The sequence below is a fragment of the Chiloscyllium plagiosum genome, unplaced genomic scaffold (assembly GCF_037043375.1).
Source record: "Chiloscyllium plagiosum isolate Xiang-an unplaced genomic scaffold, Cpla_swu_hap1 HiC_scaffold_28, whole genome shotgun sequence".
Lineage (NCBI taxonomy): Eukaryota > Metazoa > Chordata > Chondrichthyes > Orectolobiformes > Hemiscylliidae > Chiloscyllium > Chiloscyllium plagiosum.
In genome coordinates, this window is record NW_028270166.1 from 50,780,656 (window position 1) to 50,802,894 (window position 22,239).

Here is a 22,239-nt window from a genome sequence, read left to right on the forward strand (position 1 = left end):
TGACACTCGAGAAATGTTGGCCTGGGGCTAACTCATCAGTCAATGCAACAGTTTTAAGTACAGCTTTAAATAGCAACTAATTCGTACACACAAAGGTGGCACAAACAGCAATACAATAGTGACCAGCTTCCCTTTGTTGGTTGAAGGATAATTATGATCCAGAACATCAGACTAAGACCAACGTGAATGCTCCCACTCTAACATTGTGCCAGAAGATCTTCTATACTTGGCTTTTAACATTGCATTCTGACAAGGCAGTACTCCCTGGAACGTCAGCCTACATTAAATGCTAATTCCACAGGGCTGAACTTGGGGGGAAAAAAAACACGATTTTAGGGCAGCATGGTAGCTCAGTGGTTAGCACTGCTGCCTCACTGTCTGTGTGGAGTTTGCACATTCTCCCAGTGTCTGCATGGGTTTCCTCCGGGTGCTCCGGTTTCCTCCCACAGTCCAAAGACGAGCAGATCAGGTGAATTGGCTACACTAAATTGCCCATAGTGTTAGGTGCATTAGTCAGAGGGAAATGGGTCACTCTGCGGAGGGTCGGTGTGGACTGGTTGGGCCAAAGGGCCTGTTTCCACACTGTAGGTAACCTAATATAATCTAAAAGATTTTGCCTCAGAAGCCTGATAGAATCTACTACTGCCAATGCCAATACTGTAAAACATCTCATTTGCATTCAGCTCCCTTCCTTAAACGTTTTGAGACTAACTGAACAAATGGATAGTATTTATTGTATGATTTCACATGTTGCTGTTGTCAATGATGGGTTTATTCCAACATAATGTCAGAGAACTGCATCCATGTCACTTTTCAAATGGAAAACACTCCCAAGCTCAGGATTAGGCGCATTGTGAGCACCTGCTATTCTGGGAGTTAGGTGAATCAGATAAGGCTGGAAGCACCTTTTCTCAAACATCCAACATCATTAAAAATTGGCTTGCATTTGGCACAAAATAAAACCAAATAGGCTGAGATGGCCTTTCCAGAGTTAGCCAGCTTCATCGCAAATGTCTTATGTTAAAGATAGGAAACATGGAAGTCAATTTGATGGGACTCTTTTGATAGATGATTCCTGAGTCACTGAGAAGAGCGCAAATGAAGGGCAATGGATATGAACAATTCTGCAAATTCTTAAACTACTGAATATTTTTAAATAGAAGAGAAAAATGTATATGTTTTACATGTATCTGTACACAATGTTATTGCTGATCACACCATACACTTTCAGTATTGTTGGTGTTCAATGTAATAATGCATGCTCTTTATCACATTATGAATTTATTACAAGTCTATTATTTCAATATACTCAGGATGTGGCACAGTGTGAAGGGGTGGTGCAGCTTATCTATAATTTGTACATAAAGCACACAAACACATGATTTTGTGACTTTTTTTAATTGACGATGCAAAGAATGAAATAAATTGATATCACAGAAGGAAGGTAAATGAACTCAACATCAGTTGACAAACAGGCAAAGAAAGGAAGTTTAAGAAATCTAATGAGCTACATCCATTGGTGTACGTGGGCATCTGAACTGCTTTATGAACACAATGAGGATTAGATCTCCTCTGGAGCCAGCCAAATTCTTCGCGAACTATGAAGTAAGACCACACCCAGAGCAGAGCCGAACACACTGCTGCTTCTCAGAGAGCACAACCAACTCAATCTCCTAAATGATTCTTTGCAGCATTGGTGTTTCATTTTCCTCACACGACCCAACTTGGGATGTCAAGGATTGAGACTGCTTCAATTAAATGTGTTTATGACCTGAATAGCTTTCTACTTAAGGTTGTGTGTTCAAAAGGTCAGGCATGCTTCACAAGAAATAGCTTCTGGTCTTGCTGTATGAAACCGGCGCACAAGGTAATGTTTTGGAAATATTCACGAGACATTGTCCCTTCAATCATTTTCACATTCTGACACTTCAATCCACAAAATTATCTGGCATAGTTCTTTGAGACAATATTGAACACTACACCACATGGCTACCCCAGAGAAAACAGAATCCAAAGTTGAAGCATCTTAACACTGCAATGTCTAATTTTGGAGATCAGACCTGCAAGATTCACCTGCCCCTCCACCTGCTTCTCACCTTGTTAGAATTCAGAGATGACAACCCGAAACTGAGCTAAACAAATCGAAATTCAACTTATGCAATATGTCAGGTACTGGTCCTGACTTGATGCTATGGACAATAACCTCAATTTCTCCCTGACTTTTATGTCCCCCTTGTCAGAAAAAGGCAACGGAGTGTTGGATTCTCTCTCAGACCACACTGAAAACATTCATTGCTGATTTTTTATTCGACCACATAGGAGGGCTATTGTCACAGTTTACTCAGAGGCACAGCAGATGGCAACTGATACAGATTGCACCAGGAACCTTTGCAGACAGAAAACATGAGCTGTTATGCTGGCTAATCGTTCCCCTGCCTGCACTGTCCTGTGTTTGAGGCCATGGCATGTTTTAAGTTAGCACAGTTTGGGATTTATCTTTCCTTGGAATTCACAGCTCTCTAAAGAATTCTTTAAATAATAAATATTTCAGAGAGCTAAAATTATAGAACTCCAAAATGAGTTTTGTCATTGCATTTCCTTTAAAAAAAATCAAAAACATCAGGATGATCATGTAAAAGCTAGTTTAAAATATTTGAATGCTTCAAGCAGACCGCTCAAAACCAACAATTCACTGTGCGCACCTACTTTTAGATATCTTCACTTTAGGAAGCCTTCTGTAAGGAGAGTGCTACCCTTGCTCATGTAAATCACCCTTTACAGAAAGGTCCTCTGCTGTTCAGTTCACTCAGTAAAGACCTGCTACAGCATAAGCATAATTCTCTATCAGTGAGCAACAGTATGAGATGGTCACTACCAAACATTCAAAAACACAAAAAACAGAAGTGAGGAAAGGCAATCATCCTCAACACAAACCAGCTCTGAAGCAGATCCCGCTGCCTCGGAAACTGCTTTGCTGCTCAAAGCAATATGAAGGTCCAAGAGGGAAGATTGATGAGCTCACATACTGGGAAATTGTAAAGTATATTCCTCTGTCTTCCAGAAAGAGTTATGTTTATAAATAACTGGCATTTTCCGAGGACAATCTGTGCTGTTTTAAATCATTCAGCAATACTAATAAACCCCACTGTACCTTGCCAATGGTTAAGTTCAAATCATCAGAGTAATGTATTTGAAAAAAAAACTAACCCTACTATTTTCTTTGATTGTATGAAGGCACACTTCACACCAGAAGATTTGGCTAAAGGATAATTACAGCTTTCTTTTTTCAACTCATTTCTTTTCATTGGTCCTTTCCACACTATGCATCATCCTTGACATGCTACATACTCCCACTGTTAGTTGCCGGGTGGTAACTTAAACAGCCAAGCTGCCCTTCGGGGTGAGCTCGCCCAGTGATCAGAGAGACTACAAATAGTAACTTGGCAATGGTGGAAGGGAGGCCTGAAACCATACCCCCACTGTGATGAATGTGCTGCTGCTCCACTCCCTAATCATTTCAAATACCGTACTTTACACAACTGCAAAATGTCACGTTCAGTTAAAAGATTAAGTCATGCCTTCTCCAATTCTCCTGAAAACACTGATGCTGTTGCTAAATCAAGACTCTAGTCGGAGGCTGTTCTAGTAAATCATACCAGCAGCCGAATGGTCAGCTCTGAAAGCAGCAACCAACAATACATGACTTCTGGAGAACGTGATAATCTCATAGCACCCACACTTCCAGAAGGACCATTTTTTTGAATGATCAGTCTGTCTGATTTTTCTCTTTCTCAAGACAGATGTACTGTTGTCAATTCTACTAACCATATTCCAGTCTTGGCTGAGATGAGTTAACTCAGTACATAAGGGGGTCTATGCCCAGATCATGTTTCTCAGTAGGGGGTCAGGGACATTGGCCTGGAGCCTCTGAGGTTTTGCTGATGTGGGAAATTGGCAGCAACCCTGGCATAATGGCGTTTATGGGCTATATCCTACAAAAGAACCTCTGCAGTAAATTCACAGGTGAATGTTTTTACAGTGAACTATTGCAGGATGAAGAAAATGTGGTTTGGAGAACATCATGTGAAGCTCATGTAGATAAAACTGATATGGCAGACACTCAATACCTTCTTGACTGTACATGATGAAATGTTGCTTGTTTACTTTCCCATGAGCTGTAAGATCCAGTTCAGAACATGCCCTGTTGTTTGTGGCTGCAGTGAGGGATCTAGCACAAATCAATACCAGTGTATGTGGCTCAGTGACTGACTACTTTCAGGGCCATAATGTACACAGAACAGGACAAGAACCTTAATGAAATGCCTCACTTGCTTTCACTAATCACTGGCTATTGTATGTGATGAGTATCCAGTGGGGCTGTCCACAGGCAGATAGCATCAACTTTATTTTTAAATCAACCGATTCAGATGCGTTCTGAAACACTGAAGCAGATGGGACATGAATATCGGTCTTCTGGCACAGAGGTAGGGACATTACCACTGCACCAACATATGAAAGAAGGTGTACGCACCTCACAAGAATGGTAGCAGAGTGCTTGTATGTGCCTATGAGAGTGTGTGTGAAAGAGATTGAATATTCAATCACAGATGGAATCATAGGTGAGCCCAAACCTAGGCAGACTGCATTTTAACAGCTTTTTTAAGCAGTTGTAGCATCATTATTGCTGTCTTGGTCAAATTCAGATAACTCAGCACAAATCTGGGATCACCCATTTTGTTTCATTTAGTATTACATGATGCCTTAAAATCAATACACCCTAGCAGAGTGGTATTAGACCCTTAATAGCTGACAGTTCCTGTGCCATAGAATCATTTCGCGCAGGCAATCCATGTGGTTGTCCCCTCTTGGTTTAACTCCATCACATACGGTTTCAGAACACTTTTACTATAGATTCTTGCAGCATGGTGCAGCAGGTCCCAGCAACAGAACCATTTCCACTGTCAAAATGGCAATGAATAAATCAGTTTGGCCCAGAAATAAATAATTTTGTGCCAACCGAGAACCATATTAGATCTGCAGTTCGTCAGCACTCATTCTAACACTGTTCTTCAGAAATCTCACACAGCATTACGTACAAACATTCAAAAATAACAACTGCATAAAGTTAACATTTAAGAGCATATTTTCTTGAAGCAACCTGCTCTGAACCAGCCCTACATTCCCTGCAGCTTGAGGGTCAGCTCAGCTTTGAGTTTAGCTTGATGACTGGTTTGTAATAGAAAACAGGTCACAGTCAGAGCTCAGCGCTCTAGTCTGTATCAGCCTTATTACCAGAACTGCAATGCAGCAGCACTTACCAGTATTTTTAAACAGCTGAACATTTTTTCTTTAAAATCCAATATTTCCCTCTTTTAAAAATAAAATCAACATGAACAGTAACAGATACAATGCTCATATAGCAGACTAAAAACTCATGCCAACTGGTGGATTCGATGGGCAGTGTGGATGAGAAATCACCAAGAGGTGAGGCAAGGACAAAGGTCAGAAAGACAGCAAGAAGCACACATCAAGAAAAGGAATGCACTGCCAGTCTGGAAAGACTTAGCCCATTTATAGTTCAAACTGGCAACAAGAGCAAAGCATCAAAACACAAAACTGGATCTGACCTGTGCCATGCAATCTGGCTTGAGCAGAATGCAGGAGGAAAACATATCAGATTGCAGAGGAGGTCCAGCTTGTACCTGCTGGTCTGAATGGGCTGTGACATATGGGGAACTGTGGAATGGGAGAACCTCTGATAAACCATCTGGGCTGGAACAAACAACCTGTTGCATTGGCACCTACCACCCGATTTCATGCTGAATATTTTGTTACATTTGCATCGAAAAGGCAAACAAATAATTGGACAAATCTCGGAATGCATATTGTACTTCTGAGGATAGCAAAGTATTCTTCGTGGTTTTCCATATGCATTTCTTTAATTAAGTGGGGGTGGGAGATGGTGTTGGAAATCTGCATGGAGTGCGTTATGATCATTGGTTAGTTTCACATTAATTTGATACTGTTCGGAGAATGAGACAAGACAAAGTACAACTATTAGCCAAAAGAATTCCCACTCGCATCAAAATACAACTGCCAAGCAGCAACAATGTTCAAACCCGTCGGGAGCACTCCAAGTTCAGTCCAGCAGTTTATCTTGCCTGAGTGTTGAGAGAAACAAGATAACAAAGAAAGAATAACTATCCAAAGGAACAAAAAAGAAAGAGGAAGATTTGGTGATGACAGGGACATATGGGGAAAAAAACAAAAAATACTGCCCTGTTTTTCTTTCAGCTCCATGGATGAGCACAGTTGAAATGTTGAATTTTCCTCATGAAAGATGGTTCTATGACAGAGACCTGAAACATGATGAATACACCTAACACTTGTACACAATCCACTGAATTTAGATCCTTCCCTCCCAATGACTCTTCAAGTGCAATCTTCCTTCACTGTGTTCGAAGTTGGTAGTCTGCAAAACAAAACAATGGAAATGACAAAAATCAGACTGGACAGGATACAAAATGCTTTGTGTAATATACAAACTTCATAGCACAAGGTAGATTGCAGCCTGTGTACTTATGGGAAGTAGCACATCATTTTAGCACTTCACATGGTTGCTACTAGAAGAGAAAGACAAAAAGAGCTTCTTTTGCATTCCTAAAGCTACATGGTTCTTCATTCTTCTGCAACATCACATCATTCGGCATTCTAACCCAGTGAAAAGCGAATACGGTTTACCAAAAGCAGTTTATACAAGAAGCCAACAGCATCACACTCCCTTGCATACAAACTCTGCTGCTTCCACCTACAATTTATACAAAATTTACTTGCAGTTCTCAAAACATCGCCACCTTCGCCTCATGGAGGTATCAGTCATAACTCCATGATGTTTATATTCCCACATGCCCTGCAAGAGAAGCTCAATAGCAGCCAAAAGTCTTTGGTTGATTTTGCCCTCTAAGCCAAGTCCAACACTCTGCTACCTTTGCCAGAGCAGCAACTCAGCACAAAGAAAGGCTAAACCCCTCCTTGGTCTCTAGGCAACAGTCGGTCACTCAACCTGCCATCAAGTTCTCAAACTATTTTATTCCTTTGATGATACAGGCTTGGATGTTGCCATCACTTTTAAACAGTGTCTTTTCATTTGAAAGCTTTGATCCAGTCCAGGCCAACTAGCTAAAGCTCTTCTCTCTGTTCTAGGTTCAATGGTTGCATGTAAAATAAATGATCCAGCTCCCTTCGGCCAGCAATCTGCCTGCACAAACAATCTCTCACACTGCGGACAGATGGAACAGGACAGACAATGGTCACTATACTACACCATCTATGGTTGAGAAATGCTTAGTTCAGAAAAAGGCTGCTTGTCACCTGACCAGAAATACTCTATGCAGTTAATGGGAACCTGAAACAGTTTCCTCCCAGCCAGATTTCTGAGTAACATTTTTATAATCACAACTCAAATTTAAAACAGAAAATAAATTCAAAATTGTGGACTTATGAACATTGTCTCCTATTCTTGATCATTAGAAATTTGCTTGAATGACTCGGCAGCTCCAAAATGATTCTGCAATTCCTCACCTTAGACAGCACTGACCAAACACAGGTGCACCAAAAGCAAATCACAAGTTTGAGAGCTATACCAGAAATCTGATTCACTAGATTCAAATTCACTGACATTCAGAAGCACAGCAACTTGAAATTTCTACTCCACATTAGCATCATCACCTAAAGGTGGCCAAAACAGCAGCATGATTCACTCTGTTGCGAGTTTGCATGCTAAACAGGCAGGTCATAGCATACAAAGTACATCAGAATAGCAGAACAGAGTGCAGAATACACTGTTACAGCCACAGAGAAGTGCAAAGAGAGAGATCAATATTAACACTTGAGAGGTCTGTTCAAAAGTCTAATAATAGCAGGGAAGAAGCTGTTCTTAAATCTGTTTATAAGTGTATTCAAACTTTTATATCCTCTGTCCGACGGAAGAAGGTGGAAGACAGTATAACTAAGGTAGGAGGGGCTTTTAATTACATTGGCTGCTTTCCCGATGCAGTAGGAAATATAAATGGAGTCAACAGGTGAACGGCTGGTTTGCATGATGGACTCAGCTGTATTCACAACTGTCTATAGTTTCTTGTTGCTTTGGAAAGAGCAGTTGCCATACCATGCTGTGATGCATCAGATTAGATGCTTTCTATGGTGTATGTATAAAAATAGGTAAGTGCCTTTGTGGACACGCTGAACTTCCCTAGACTCCTGAGGAAGTAGAAGCGTTATTGTGCTTTCTTAATCGTCACATCAACATGATTGGGCCTGGACAGATTATTGATGATCACCACTCCCAGAAACTTGATGCTCTCGACCATCACTACCTCAGCATCATTGATGTAGATAGGGGCATGCCCTTTACTCCAATTCCTGAAGTCAATGACCAACTCCTTCGCTTTGCTGACGCTGGTAGAGAGTTTGTTGTCTTTACACCATGCCACTAACATCAGTCTCGTTGTTGTTTGATATCCTAACTACAGCAGTAGATTGTAGGGCAGACTATTTTCACTGAAAGAGATGGTTTCCAGATTCCACAAATATATGAACATGTATCAACTATTCAGCTCCTTGAGTCTGCCTGAATTGATCATGACTGTTCTGTGCCTCAACTTCAACGTCCAGCTTTTACTTCAGAACTTTCGGTCTCAGTCGAACCGGAATTAATCATTCTCAGTCTGTTATATAACAATTTCTTCCAAATGTTAATATAAGCTTCAATCAGATTACTTTCTAAATTTTGGATAACATAGGCCAATTACATGCAATCGTTCCTCTAAAAGCCAATCAGCTTAATGAATCTTTGTTGTACTCCTATTGCATGCAAATAGTCTCCAAGGCAGGCACTCACCAAGACTCTTTATGAAAGCAGTAAGGGTTTTTCACCCTAATACTTGTATGACTGTATAATAAAGAGTTAATATACCATTTGCTTCCCTAACTGCCTGCAGTACCTGCATAGTAATTTCCTGTAATTCTTGTGCAAGGGCACACAGTTGTCTCTGAATACTGATATTTTAAAGTCTCTCACCATTTACAATATTATTCCAGTTTCTCATTTTCCTAGCAAAGTGAGCAACTTGCCATATTATATTCCACCTGCCATGGTCACAGCGAGCTTTACATCAGCAGCAAACCTGGATAGCTGAGGACAGCTTACATTTATACAGCACCTTAGCATAATACAGCATTCAAAGGCGCTTCAAAGGAGCACTATGGAGAAAATGAGAGTGAGATCGCCAGCCTAAAATCTTTCAATTTGACAAAATGGAGTAGTTTCTTCAAGGAAGAAAGAGAAGTAGAGAGTTGAACTGGTTTGGGGAAGAAACTTCAGATGCTTAGACCTTTGGCAGCTCAAAGTGCAAGCACTAGCGGTAGAGCAATTAAATTCTGGAATGCTCAAGAGGCCAGAATTATGTGAGTGCAGATATCTTATGGGATTGTGAGGCTGGAGGAGGTTACAGAGATAAGCCCATGGAAAAACGTGAACTGAAACACTGTGCCCTGGACAAACAGCATCTCAATGCAAACCAGTGAACACCATTTCTGAGATGGTGAGGGATCAGCAGAAAGAAACACGACCACTGGCCTCTTGACAGCAAAACACAGAAGAGACATAATCGCTTTTTGCAATCGCTTTATGGGGAAGAGAGGGAGGGAGGGTGCAAGAGGTAAAATTTGACCACACCCAGTTTCAATGGTCCTTTCTTAAATGAGGTGAGTTTGAAATGTTTGAAGGCTTTTATTAAAATTCCCTCCCACAACTTCACATCTGTGTCCAGTTTGCACGCATTCTCAAAAATTGCATCTGAAATCGCTTCTTCTCATGGCTGCATTTCAAAGGGATTTTCCCAACAGATCATTTCAGCTGCTGGCAGTACAGACTCTCCTGAAGCACGTCAATTGTCCCACTGGCTTTGCAATATGTAGTGTGTGTGTTTTAAAATAAAACAAACACTTAAAGGAGGCATAGTGACATGCTAGTTATTAGAGAACAAGACTGCCATATCTGGAATTATCCAATGAGTTCTTAAAAATTCTTCCATTGGATGTGGGTGTCACTGGCAAAACCTGTATTTAGGAAAGTAGGAAAATAAGCTGAGAAGTGAACATAGGAAAGTTTCAAAGGAATGCAGTGAGTTAAGTAAGTGGAAAAAGAGCTAGAAAATTAATGTGGGAAAATGTGAAATTATTCATTTTTGGCAGGAGATTGCACAGGGATCTGGGTGTCCTAGTGTTTGAATTGCAGAAGGTTAGTCTGCAGGTACAGCAGTGCTAACCACTGTGCCACCGTGTCCGCAGGTGGGCGGCACGGTGGCACAGTGGTTAGCACTGCTGCCTCACAGCGCCTGAGACCCGGGTCAATTCCCGCCTCAGGCGACTGACTGTGTGGAGTTTGCACGTTCTCCCAGTGTCTGCGTGGGTTTCCTCCGGGTGCTCCGGTTTCCTCCCACAGTCCAAAAGATGTGCAGGGTCAGGTGAATTGGCCATGCTAAATTGCCCGTAGTGTTAGGTAAGGGGTAAATGTAGGGGTATGGGTGGGTTTCGCTTCGGCGGGTCGGTGTGGACTTGTTGGGCCGAAGGGCCTGTTTCCACACTGTAATGTAATCTAATCTAATCTAATCTAAATCAGGAAAGCTAACAGAATGCCAATTATTGCCAAGAGAACTGAATATACAAGTAGGGAGACTTTGTTTCAGTTACACTGGTAGTGGTGAGACCTGATCCCTGTGAATTCTCAGAGCTCTGAAGTCTGTTCCTGTTTAGCTAATATTCTTCCTACCATTGGTGAGACCACTTCTAGGGTACAGTGTACAGTATTAGCTGTATTTAAAAAAGGGTGTACCGTTCAGAGAAGGGTGAATAGATTAGTATCGGGAATTAGTGAATTGTCTTAAAAGATACAACAGATTGGGCCTATAATCATTGGAATTTAGAAGAATAAGACTTGACTTGATTGAAATGTGCAGGTCCCTCATCTGTGCACATGGAAAGGATGTTCCTCATGGGAGAATCTAGAACAATGGGGCTATATTTGAAGTCAGAAATCACACGACACCAGGTTATAGTCCAACAGGTTTATTTGAAATCACAAGCTTTCAGACCGGAGCCCCTTCGTCAGGTGATGTGAAGTGAAGACTTCCCCTGATGAAGGAGCAGCGCTCCGAAAGCTTGTGATTTCAAATAAACCTGTTGGATTATAACCTGGTGTCATGTTATTTCTGACTTTGTGTACCCCAGGCCAACAGGGGCACCTCCACATCATGGCTATATTTAAAAACAAGGGCATGTCCACTTAAAACAGAGATAAAGAGAATGTTTTCTTCTCATAGAGGGTCACGGGTCTTTGAAATTTCTTCTTCAAAAGGCAATTGAAGCAGAGTCCTTGAACTTCTTTTTGTCATGAGGTCGATAGATTTTTGATTAGCATGGAGAGAGGGGAGCATGTGGAGCAAATGAGATCAGCCATAACCTGGGCAGCACGATGGCTCAATAGTTAGCACTGCTGCCTCACAGCGCCAGGGACCCAGGTTCAATTCCCGCCTCAGGCGACTGCCTGTGTGGAGTTTGCACATTCTTCCCATGGCTGCGTCTGTTTCCTCTGGATGTTCTGGTTTCCTCCCACAGTCCAAAGATGTACAGATTAGGTGAAATGGCCATGTTAAACTGCCCATAGTGTTTGCTGCATTAGTCAAGGGTATATTTAGGGGAATAGGTCTGGGTGGGTTACTCTTCGGAGGGTCAGTGTGGACTTGTTGTCCATATGGCCTGTTTCCACACTGCTGGTAATCTAATAATCCACTGAACAGCACAGCAGGCTTGAGGGGCCAAGTGACCAACTCCTGCTCCTAATTCATATGCCATGTGCCGTTATCCACAACAGTTCAAGAAAGTGGTGGCGAGTCACCATCTTGAACTGGTGCAGTCCATGTGGTGTAAGAGGTTTGCAGGATTATGACCCAGCGACAGTAAGGAAATGTTGATTATAGTTCCAAGTCAGGGTGGAATGTAGCTTGAAGGGAATTTGCAGATGGTGGTTCTCACACACAGCTACTGCCTTTGTTCTTCTAAGTAGTAGAGGTCATGGGTTTGGAAGATGCTGATGAATGACAGTGCTTTCCAATAACACAGGTATACAAATACTGTACTTGACAAATATTTCTCATCATCATCCACTTCCATAACAAGTTCAGAATGTTAATGACATATGGACTAAGAGTGATCGGTGAATCTCAGCCAATGAACCAACTTTTATTTACTACTCCTGAGGCATACTTATCACTGCTGTGACTGTCAATTCCATTAAAGCCAAATTCAGTAGCTCAGATTCCACTTCCCCACATTTTGAAACCCAAATTATAGAGCAAACCTTATTTTAATGCAGGAGTTCTCCTGATATAGTTTACCAATTGTACAGCAGCATATGTAGTTTGGTTGCAACATGACAGACGCCTCTCATTCCATTTAAAGCATTCCAGAAAACTTACTAAGGAATGTTACAAATTCCTAATCAGTGATTTTACTTTATCACAAACATATTGTTTTATATCCCCAAAGATAACAGTGGGTGAAGAGTTCCACATTTTCTGCAACAGTTTTTAGGGAAGAGGGCAGTGAAAGAAAGCAGGAAACTGAGTGACCGACTGACAAGGAGTCAGAAGAGGAGCAGCAGCAAGGAAGCAGAAATGATGGGAGTACAGGAGAAAGACAGATTGAGGGCTACAAAAGAAAGTAGAGAATGGTGGAGAATGCAGAGAAGAGGTGGAAAGAGAGCTGAGGAGGAGGAGGAATGGAGAGAGCAAGAAGAGGTGGTGATGTAGAGAGAGACACGAACTGGAAGAGTGCAGAGAGAGCAGATAAAAGAGAACAGGAGATTAGCAGAGCAGGTTGCAAAAGTAATTTAAGCAAAAAGGGATCATTATGCAAGTCAGGAAGCCTTTTAAAACAGCAAACAGTATCAAATTTCAGGATTACTACCCCATTTGCTGCCTTGGTAATTTTCACTGGTGTGGGATAAGGAAGTCAACATGCAGCAGTTTCACCCTCAAGTTTGCACCATTGTTGGATTGGATATATCAAACACCCAGCAACTTTGATAGAGCGGGCTCTGTTTCGTTACAGACGTGACTCATGGCACCTTACAGGAAGCGTGAAACATGGTTGAACCTTTGTTCCAAGTCAGGGACCAAAGGAAAATAAAGCCATTCGACATCCCCTCTGAAATGCATTCCCCCTCTTACCTTCGAGGGGAGATGAAAGTCTAGTGGTATTATCAAGAGACTATTAATCCAGAGACTCCATCAATGTTCTGGGGGCCTGGGTTCAAATCCTGCTGTAGCAAATGTTGGAATTTGAATTTAATAAAAAGCTGGAATTCAGAGCATTGTTCATTGGTGAATCTGACGGGTTTTTCTGTCAATGTCCTTTAGGGAAGTAGACTGGTCTGGATTACATGTGACTCCAAACTCTCAGCAATGTGGTTGACTCTTAACTACCTTCAGGGCAATTAAAGATGGGCAATTAAAGATGGACAATAAACGCTGGTTAGCCAACAATGCCCATATCTGTCATTTAATCCCAGCCATTCACAGAATTAATGATTAAAAGTTTTTAGTTTAATACCTATTAATCTTTTCTAAACCAACCTACAGGCAACAAAAACACTGCCCAACTATGTAGAAACAGAAATAGGAACTTTCAGGTCCTTCAAGCCTAATCCTCCATTCAAAAATCTTTCACCCCACATAGCATTTGATCCTTTCGTCCCAAGAACTTTATTCTTCGTGTTTTGAAAATACTAAATTTTTTGGCCTCTTTGTGTCAGAGAATTCCATAAATTCACTACTCTCTGGAAGAAGAAATGTCTCTTCACCTTAGTCCTAAATGCCTGCAATTCTACCCAGTATCCTTATATTGTGACCTCTGGTACTGGATTTCCGAGTCATCAGGAACAGGCCTATCCAGTCCTATTTTATAGGTTTCTATGATGTACCTCCCTCATTCTTCTAAACTCCACTGAATTTAGTTTTAATCAATCCAGTCTCTCTCCATATATCAGTCCAGCCATCCCATGAATAAGTCTGGTAAACCTTCACTTCACTCTCCCTAGCCAAAACATTCTTCCTCAAATAAGGAGGCCAAAAATGCGCATAGTACTCCAAGCGTGGTCTCATCAAGACCATATACAACTGTTCCTGTACTCAAATTCTCTTGCTCTGGAGGGCAACTTAGCATTTACCTTCTTCCTTGCCTGCTGTACCAGTTTTTAATCAACAGAACAAGTTTGGAGCTAGTCTCAGTATGGGTGCTTGACTGTGCTCCAAGATTCAATAATGGACTCAGCCCTGTAGGGAACATTAACACAGGATGGAGTTGGAAAAATTACTGACACCCAATACTGATGAAAATCCAATTGTGTGTTTGAAATGCTGATTGTATGAGAAGCATTTGTTGGCATGAATCAATGGGAAGCCCACTTCATGGTTCGACAGCATTCCTCCTCTCCACCTTACCATAAGAACACCCTAACCCCATCTTATAATGAGAGATCATCAATAGTTTATACATTATATTTCACAGTACTAGGGTCTCAGCTAGTTACAATCTATCCTGATTATATGGATGAAAAAAACAATAGTAATAAACCAAACAAAACTATAACAAAATCTCTAGACCTATATATATATATAATACCAAGGTTTTAGAAGGAGATAAAGCAGGTCTAAAGAGACAAAGAAAGGGTAAGTGAGTTTGCAAAACAGCACTTTCTGAAGTGTGAAGTCATTCACTAGTGAATAGAAAATAAAATACATTTTAGAAGGTGTGATATTTGTAAATGATCATGTTCAAGGAGAATTGAGTGCATTATGATCCTAGCCATTGGTAATATTGGACAAATTCAATTCCAGAGTGAAATGTCATGACAGACCTTGACTTATTTTTGCAATATGTGTTCTATGATGGTCAGTCACTGAACAGGTTCACAAGAGACTGCCAATGTACTTTAATAAAAAGAACAAATGTTTATTACATGAAAAAGGAGAAAAAGAAACAACTTTACACTATACATGAACTAGTTGAATTAGTCTTATTACAATTAACAGTTGTAAAGAATTCAACTCTTTCACCGTCAACAACGATCTTATTCAAAAGTATCTTACCCAGATACTCAAATCTTAGTAAAGAGTCAGCTTAGGAAGATCCAATTTAACAGTTGTTGTTCAGTGGTCATGACTGCAATTGGTTTCTTCCCAGCAAACCTCTGCATTCACTCAATGCTTTTTTTTTCCATTAATAACCTTTCCTGAGACGCTGAAAGAAACTGTCAGCACAGCTCAGTTATTTCTTAATTAACATAAACTACTTAAATTCCTCATTCACAGTCTTCTGTTTCTGAAGCCATATTCTTAGACATTAAACCATTTAGCTTTTCTTCTGCCTCTGTTGCTTCGGAGATGGTTAAACAGCACTTCTATTTTTCCTGATCTTTTCTCTCTGAAATGACCCTTTCCTTACTCTAAGAAACTTGCAACACATTGATCTTCATGATGGCACTGTCTTTTTGGAACAAATTTGTTTTTGTCTCTTCTCTACATGTCACAGGACATTTTCTCCTCTCTACCTTTGTTTCTAAAGCATTGTACTATTCAATTAAGAGCTTTAAAGCCTTATACAAATGTCTGTGAACATATTTGTCAACAATCTGTCACCATTCTCAGAATTCAATAAGCAAATCAAAACTACAACTTTCCTTCTGAACCTCAATGCAGAAATTAAATCAAATTTAAAGCTGGACAAACGGCACTTCTACCTTGATTGCCAAGAGATTACACCAGTCTCTACCAAAATAGGAAAGCCTTACTGAAACAGTGCAGGACTTTGGTGAGACCACACTGAAATACTGCATGCAGTTATGGTCTCCACATTGAAAAGAAGATATTCTTGCTTTCAAAGCAGTAAAGCAAAGGGTCAACAAGTCGGTCACTCAAATGAAAACAGTTGATGAAAGGCTTGAGTAAATAGGGTCATTCTCCAGACCTTGTGTGAAATGTGAACGAGCTTACTGAGACAGACCAGATTCTGAAGAAGCTTGACAAATTTAACTCAGAGGTTGTTTCTCCAGACTGGAAAATCTAGGACAGGATGAATATTCCAAGGATGAGGGGATCAATCATTGAGCATAAATTATGCAAAACTTTTTCACTCAAGGGCAAGATTTTTTTTCCTGAGCAGACATTCCAGTTCTGTGCCAGAGATATTTAAAGCATGGTGGAAGTCACATAATCTTTGGCCCATGGCCTTTGCAATTGGTTTTGAGGTAACTGTGCAGCCATGCAACTTGCAAGGAACATTGCTTAAGAGGAGTTTGAATCTTTAGAATTCTTTTCCCAGAGGACTGCAGATCCCAAATAACTCCAATCAAGAGTTACAGGAAGAAAGCAGGAAATGAAGTTGAGACAGAATATCACCCAGAGGGCTGGCACAGTGACTCAGTGGTTAGCACAGCTGCCAAACAATGCCAGGGACCCAGGTTTGATTCCTCGATCAGGTGATTGCCTTTGTACAGTTGGCATGCTCTCCCAGTGTCTGTGTGGGTTTCCTCCCACAGTCCAAAGATGTGCAGATTAGGTGGACTGGCAATGCTAAATTGCCCATAGCGTCCAGGAATGTGTGGGCGCAGTGGGTTAGTCGTGGGAAATGCAGGATTGCAGGCACTACGGTAGGGAGAAGGGGTGCTCTTTGGAGGATCAGTGCGGACTCGATGGGCCGAATGGCCTGCTTCCGCAGTGTAGGGATTCTATAATCTTACAAATGTTATATCAGATTCAATGAGTTCAATAATCTACTATTTCTTAAGTTATATTGATCAACTGGAACAGAGAATTTGAATCACAGGCACAGATCTATCCACATTCAATATCTTGTGAAAAACTTGTGAAACGGAAATCAACTATTACATGATCAGTCACGTTCAAGTGATTTGTACCAAGGTGAGCTCAGGCTGACGTGATAAGCAAGGATGCACTGTTAACGATACTTTTTGCAAAAGATGAGAAGTTGGTGGAGAGAGAACGAGTATAGGATTGCTCACAGAACTTGTGGTTAGAAGAAATGAAGCTTGTATAAGATACTTTCACCGTAAGACCACCTGAACTGGAAAGTGTTACTCCCCTCTGCATTTGATAGGGTTGGGAGTGGTTCAAGTTTTTTGTTTTCTGCAAGAACAAGGTTCCCCATGTGAGACTGTGAGCAAGGTTAGATCTCATGGAATACAGGGAGAACTAGCCATTTGGATATAGAACTGTCGCGAAGATAGAAGCCACAGGGTGATGGTGAAGGGTTGCTTTTCAGACTGGAGACCTGTGATCAGTGGTGTGCCACAAGGATCGGTGCTGGGTCCACTGCTTTTCGTCATTTATATAAATGATTTGGATGTGAACATAGTAGGTATAGTATGTAAGTTTGCAGATGACACCAAAATTGGAGGTGTAGTGGAGAGTGAAGAAGGTTACCTCAGAGTACAACCAGATCTTGATCAGGTGGGCCAACAGGCTGAGGAGTGGCAGATGGAGTTTAATTTAGATAAACGTGAGGTGCTGCATTGTGGAAAAGTAAATCAGACTTATACATTTAGTGATAAGGTCCTAGGGAGTGTTGCTGAACAAAGAGACCTTGGAGTGCAGGTTCATAGTTCCTTGAAAGTAGAGTTGCAGGTAGATAGTTTAGTAAATGTAGCGTTTGGTATGCTTTCCTTTATTGGTCATAGTATAGAGTACAGGAGTTGGGAGGTCATGTTGCAGCCGTACAGGACATTGATTCGGCTACTTTTGGAATATTGTGTGTAATTCTTGTCTCCTTCCTATTGGAAGAATGTTTTGAAAATTGAAAGGGTTCAAACAAGATTTACAAGGATGTTGCCAAGGTTGGAGGACTCGAGCTATTGGGAGAGGCTGAATAGCTGGGCTATTTTCCCTGCAGCGTCAGAGGCTGAGGAGACCTTAGAGAGGTTTATAAAATCATGAGGGGCATGGATAGGATAAATAGACAAGGTCTTTTCTCTGGGGTGGGGGGAGTCCAGAACTAGAGGGCATAGGTTTAGAGTGAGAGGGGTAAGAAATAAAAGGGACCTAAAGGGCAACCTTTTCACGCAGAGGATGGCGTGTGTATGGAATGAGCTGTCAGACAAGTGGAGGAGGCTGGTACAATTACAGCATTTCAAAGGCACCTGGATGGGTATATGACTAGGAAGGGTGTACAGGGATATGGATCAAGTGCTGGCAAATGGGACTAGATTAGATTCAGATATCTGGTCGGCATGGACAAGTTGGACTGAATGGTCTATTTCTGTGCTATACATCTCTATGACTCTATAAGAGTAATTTATGCTGCTGCCTGTATGGTCATTCTTAGAGAAGTCAAAATGACTTATTTCAAAGCACCAATGCCATTTATTTGATTATCCCAAAATAGGTAGCAACATCAAAATAGAATAAAGAGAAACGCTACTCAGGTTTTTAACATTAAATATACTGGTATTTTGGCATCTTCCTGTGCATGAACTGATCAATGTGCAAATTTCAACTGTAAGATAAATATATTTCAAGAGTCCTCTGTTTCTTTTCAAGAGCATTGAGTTCTTGAATATGTGAAAAGCACTATAGATTTGCAAGCTCTCTCTTTTATATTTAACTGAAGGCAGCTGGTTGCACACGAAGGGTCTTCCGGAAGAAAAAGAACCACAGGAGTGAAACTCAATGGCCCATTCTCTGGAAGAAATGGGTACAGCAATAAATAGGGTGTGCTTCTGCACTTGAGTCAGCAAAGATCCCCTGCCAACAATTAGATGAACAGCTTCCAACACAAACCCACAAGTGGCTAAAACCAGATTGGAAACTTTCAAAATAGGAAAGGGAAATAAACATCAAGCAAACAGGCCCAAACTCAGGCCATTTGCAGCTTTTAATTTTAGAACACTTAGATTTTTTAAATACTTCTGGTCAGATGGCTTGCTCGTGCTCAGAATAAAAACGTGAGGAATCTCCAAGCTTTCCTGCAGCATTCACTGAAAGTGGTTGGAATGCAATGAAAGCTTTTTAGCACTTCAGTGATAAAGACCACTGGGGAGATAGGAAGGAAAATGCCCAAAAACAACTGAATTCTTTGTTAACATTTTTACTTGGGGAGGACTGGTGGAAGTTCTCCAATCCCACCACGTTGTTTGGTGCTCTTTATAAAAATGCATATTTCTGTCCAGGTAACCTCTTCCTAACTCAATTATGTCTGCAGTTCTCATTTCCTGTACAGACTACACTAATCAAATATTGGAGTCTCCAGTGAAAACAAAACAATGACAAACTTGAAATAACAAAATGTTGAAAACACATTTTTATCCACAAAGAGAGATACTGCAAGAGACTACTTTTAGCCAAATTAGCACACAACAGGATTTGAACCGGACTTGAACAGAGTTACAGAATTTCCCCACCAACCACCACCAACGCCAACCAATGTCACTAACTGAACATAACTTGCATTTCACATTAAACAGTTTTTCTGTAAAAACTTCAGCGTGGGCAGTGTTTACCAAGATCAGGTTAATGTGGACAAAGTGGAGAACTTTGTTATGCACCAGACCAAACTCAGTCAAAAGTGACCTGATAGAAATTTATAAAATGAAAAGGGGTATAGATAAACTTTAATGGTAATTGTCATTTCCGTAGGATGGGGATTTCATGACTTGTAGGGGGCCCATTTTGAAGTGAGAGAGAGAGATTTTAAAAAGACATGGGGGCAATTTTTTTTTAAAACAGTGTGGTTTGCGAATGGACTGAACTTCCAGAGGAAGTGGTAGATGTGGGTACAATTATAATATTTAAAAGACATTTGGATAATTGCATGAATGGGAAAGGTTTGAAGGGATATGGGCCAGGAATAAGCAGTTGGGACTAATTTGATTTGGGATTATGTTCGACATGGACTAATTGGACCAAAGGGTCTGTTTCCATGCTGTGTGACTCTCTGGTGGGTGGGACAATTAGCATCTTACACTTTTCTATTCCAATCAAAAATACTGCCCAATTGCAAAGTCAGAACGGAGATTCAAGGTCCTGCTCAGATCTGAGGTACACAGATTAGGGTAGACAGATATATTGCTTAGCTGGGGCTTCATTGTGGACACAAAAAGCCTCTAGATCATAACTTACACAAATGCTAATTGGGGAGTTAGTTGGCTGCATATCTCGCTGAAAGGAAAATAGTTGCGGCTGTTGGACATCATTAACCGCAGTTCCAGGACAGCACTGTAGGAGTTCTTTGTGTCAGTGTTATAAGCCCAACCATTTTCAGTTGCTTCATCAATGACCTTCCCTCCATCATAAGGTCAGAAGTGGAGACGTTTACGGATGTTTCTACAAAGATCATCACTATTTGAGAAGACTCAGGTATTACGTCTAAAAGTACCAAGGTTTGGGTAACATTCAGGCTTGTGCTGACAAATGGTAAGTAACAATGATGACACACAAGTGCCAGGTAAATGACCATCTCCAAAAAACACCACCTCCTAGACATTCAATTGTGTTCCCATTACTGAATTTCCCACTATGAGTTACCATTGTACAGAAACTGAACTAGACGAGATATACAAATACCGTGACTACATGAACAGGTCAGAGGTTAAGAATACTGCCACAAGTTACTCACTTCCTGACTCTGTAAAGCCTGACCACCACCCATAATTAACAAATCAGGAGTGCAATGGTATACCTGGATGAGTGCAGCTCCTACAACATTCAAGAAACTTGACACTATCCAGGACATAGCTGCTGCTTACTTAGCATGATCACAAACATCCACTCCTTTCACACCCAACATAAAGTAGCAGCATGGTGCATTATCTACAAGATGCACTACAACAACTCCAACCAAAGCTAGATGGACAGCACCTTCTAAAGTCTCAAAAACTACCACCTAGATAGAAGCTGAAAGGCAGTAGACAACAAGAAAATCATTAGATTAGATTACTTACAGTGTGGAAACAGGCCCTTCGGCCCAACAAGTCCACACCGACCCGCCGAAGCGTATACCACCCAGACCCCTACATTTACCCCTTCACCTAACACTAATGACAATTTAGCATGGTCAATTCACCTAACCTGCACATTTTTTTTTGGATTGTGGGAGGAAACCGGAGCACCCGGAGGAAACCCACGCAGACACGGGGAGAATGTGCAAACTCCACACAGAGAGTCGCCTGAGGCGGGAATTGAACCCGGGTCTCTAGTGCTGTGAGGCAGCAGTGCTAACCACTGTGCCACCGTGCCGCCCACGGTGACCTACAAGTCCTCTCCAGAACCCTCTTCATCATCACTTGGTTATAAAAGTTTTATAAAAAGTGTTGCTTGATCAAAATTCTGGAACTTCCTTCCCTAGAGCATTGAGAGCCCACCTGCACTAGAATTCTAATATATTCATGATTTAGATGAGGGAACTAAACAGCTCCAAGTTTACAGACAACACAAAGTTGGTGGGAGGGGGGCAGCGGTGGTGGCTTGGTAAACAATGAAAAGGATGCGGCATGTTTCAGAGTGATTTGGACAAGTCGAGTGAGTGGACAAATGAATTGGAGATGAAGTTCAATGTGGATAAATGTGAGGTTATGAAGAAGGCCTTATGCCCGAAACATCGATTCTCCTGCTCCTCGGATGCTGCCTGGCCTGGTGTGTTTTTTCAGCACCACATTTTTCAACTCTGGTACTCCAGCATCTGCAGTCCTCACTTTCTCCTGCCAAACAACGCAGCCAATTATCTCAATGGTGATCAATTGGGAAAAGAGAAAGTGCAATGAGATCTGGGTGTCCTTGTACAACAGTCACTGAAAGTAAACATGCAGATATAGCAGGTATAATATATTGGATTTCATAGCGAGAGGATTCAAGTTCAGGAGGAAAGATATTTTGCTGCAATTGTACAGGACCTTGGTGAGACCACATCTGCAGTATTGTGTGCTGCTTTGTTTTCCTTATCTGAGAATGTTCTGGCTTTGGAGCAGTGCAAGAAAGCTTCACCATACGGATTCCTGGGATGGCAGGACTGACCTATGAAGAGACACTGGGTCAGTTAGGATGATATCCATTGGAGGTCAGAAGACCCTCAGAAACGGAAGTAGATATGGTAAAAACAGGAGGGAAAATT

The 22,239-nt window shown here is 41.2% G+C and overlaps 1 protein-coding gene across 1 annotated transcript in view; it reads right to left on the minus strand.

The window, feature by feature from the left end:
• Positions 1-1,382: 1,382 nt before the first annotated feature.
• The window catches only part of LOC122565126 (AP-1 complex subunit mu-1), a 100,644-nt gene continuing 79,787 nt past the window's right edge, over positions 1,383-22,239 (minus strand). The window contains exon 12 of the mRNA XM_043720762.2: positions 1,383-6,472. Coding sequence (XP_043576697.1) covers positions 6,450-6,472 — 23 coding nt within the window. The 3' untranslated portion in view covers positions 1,383-6,449. The remainder of the gene's footprint in view (positions 6,473-22,239) is intronic.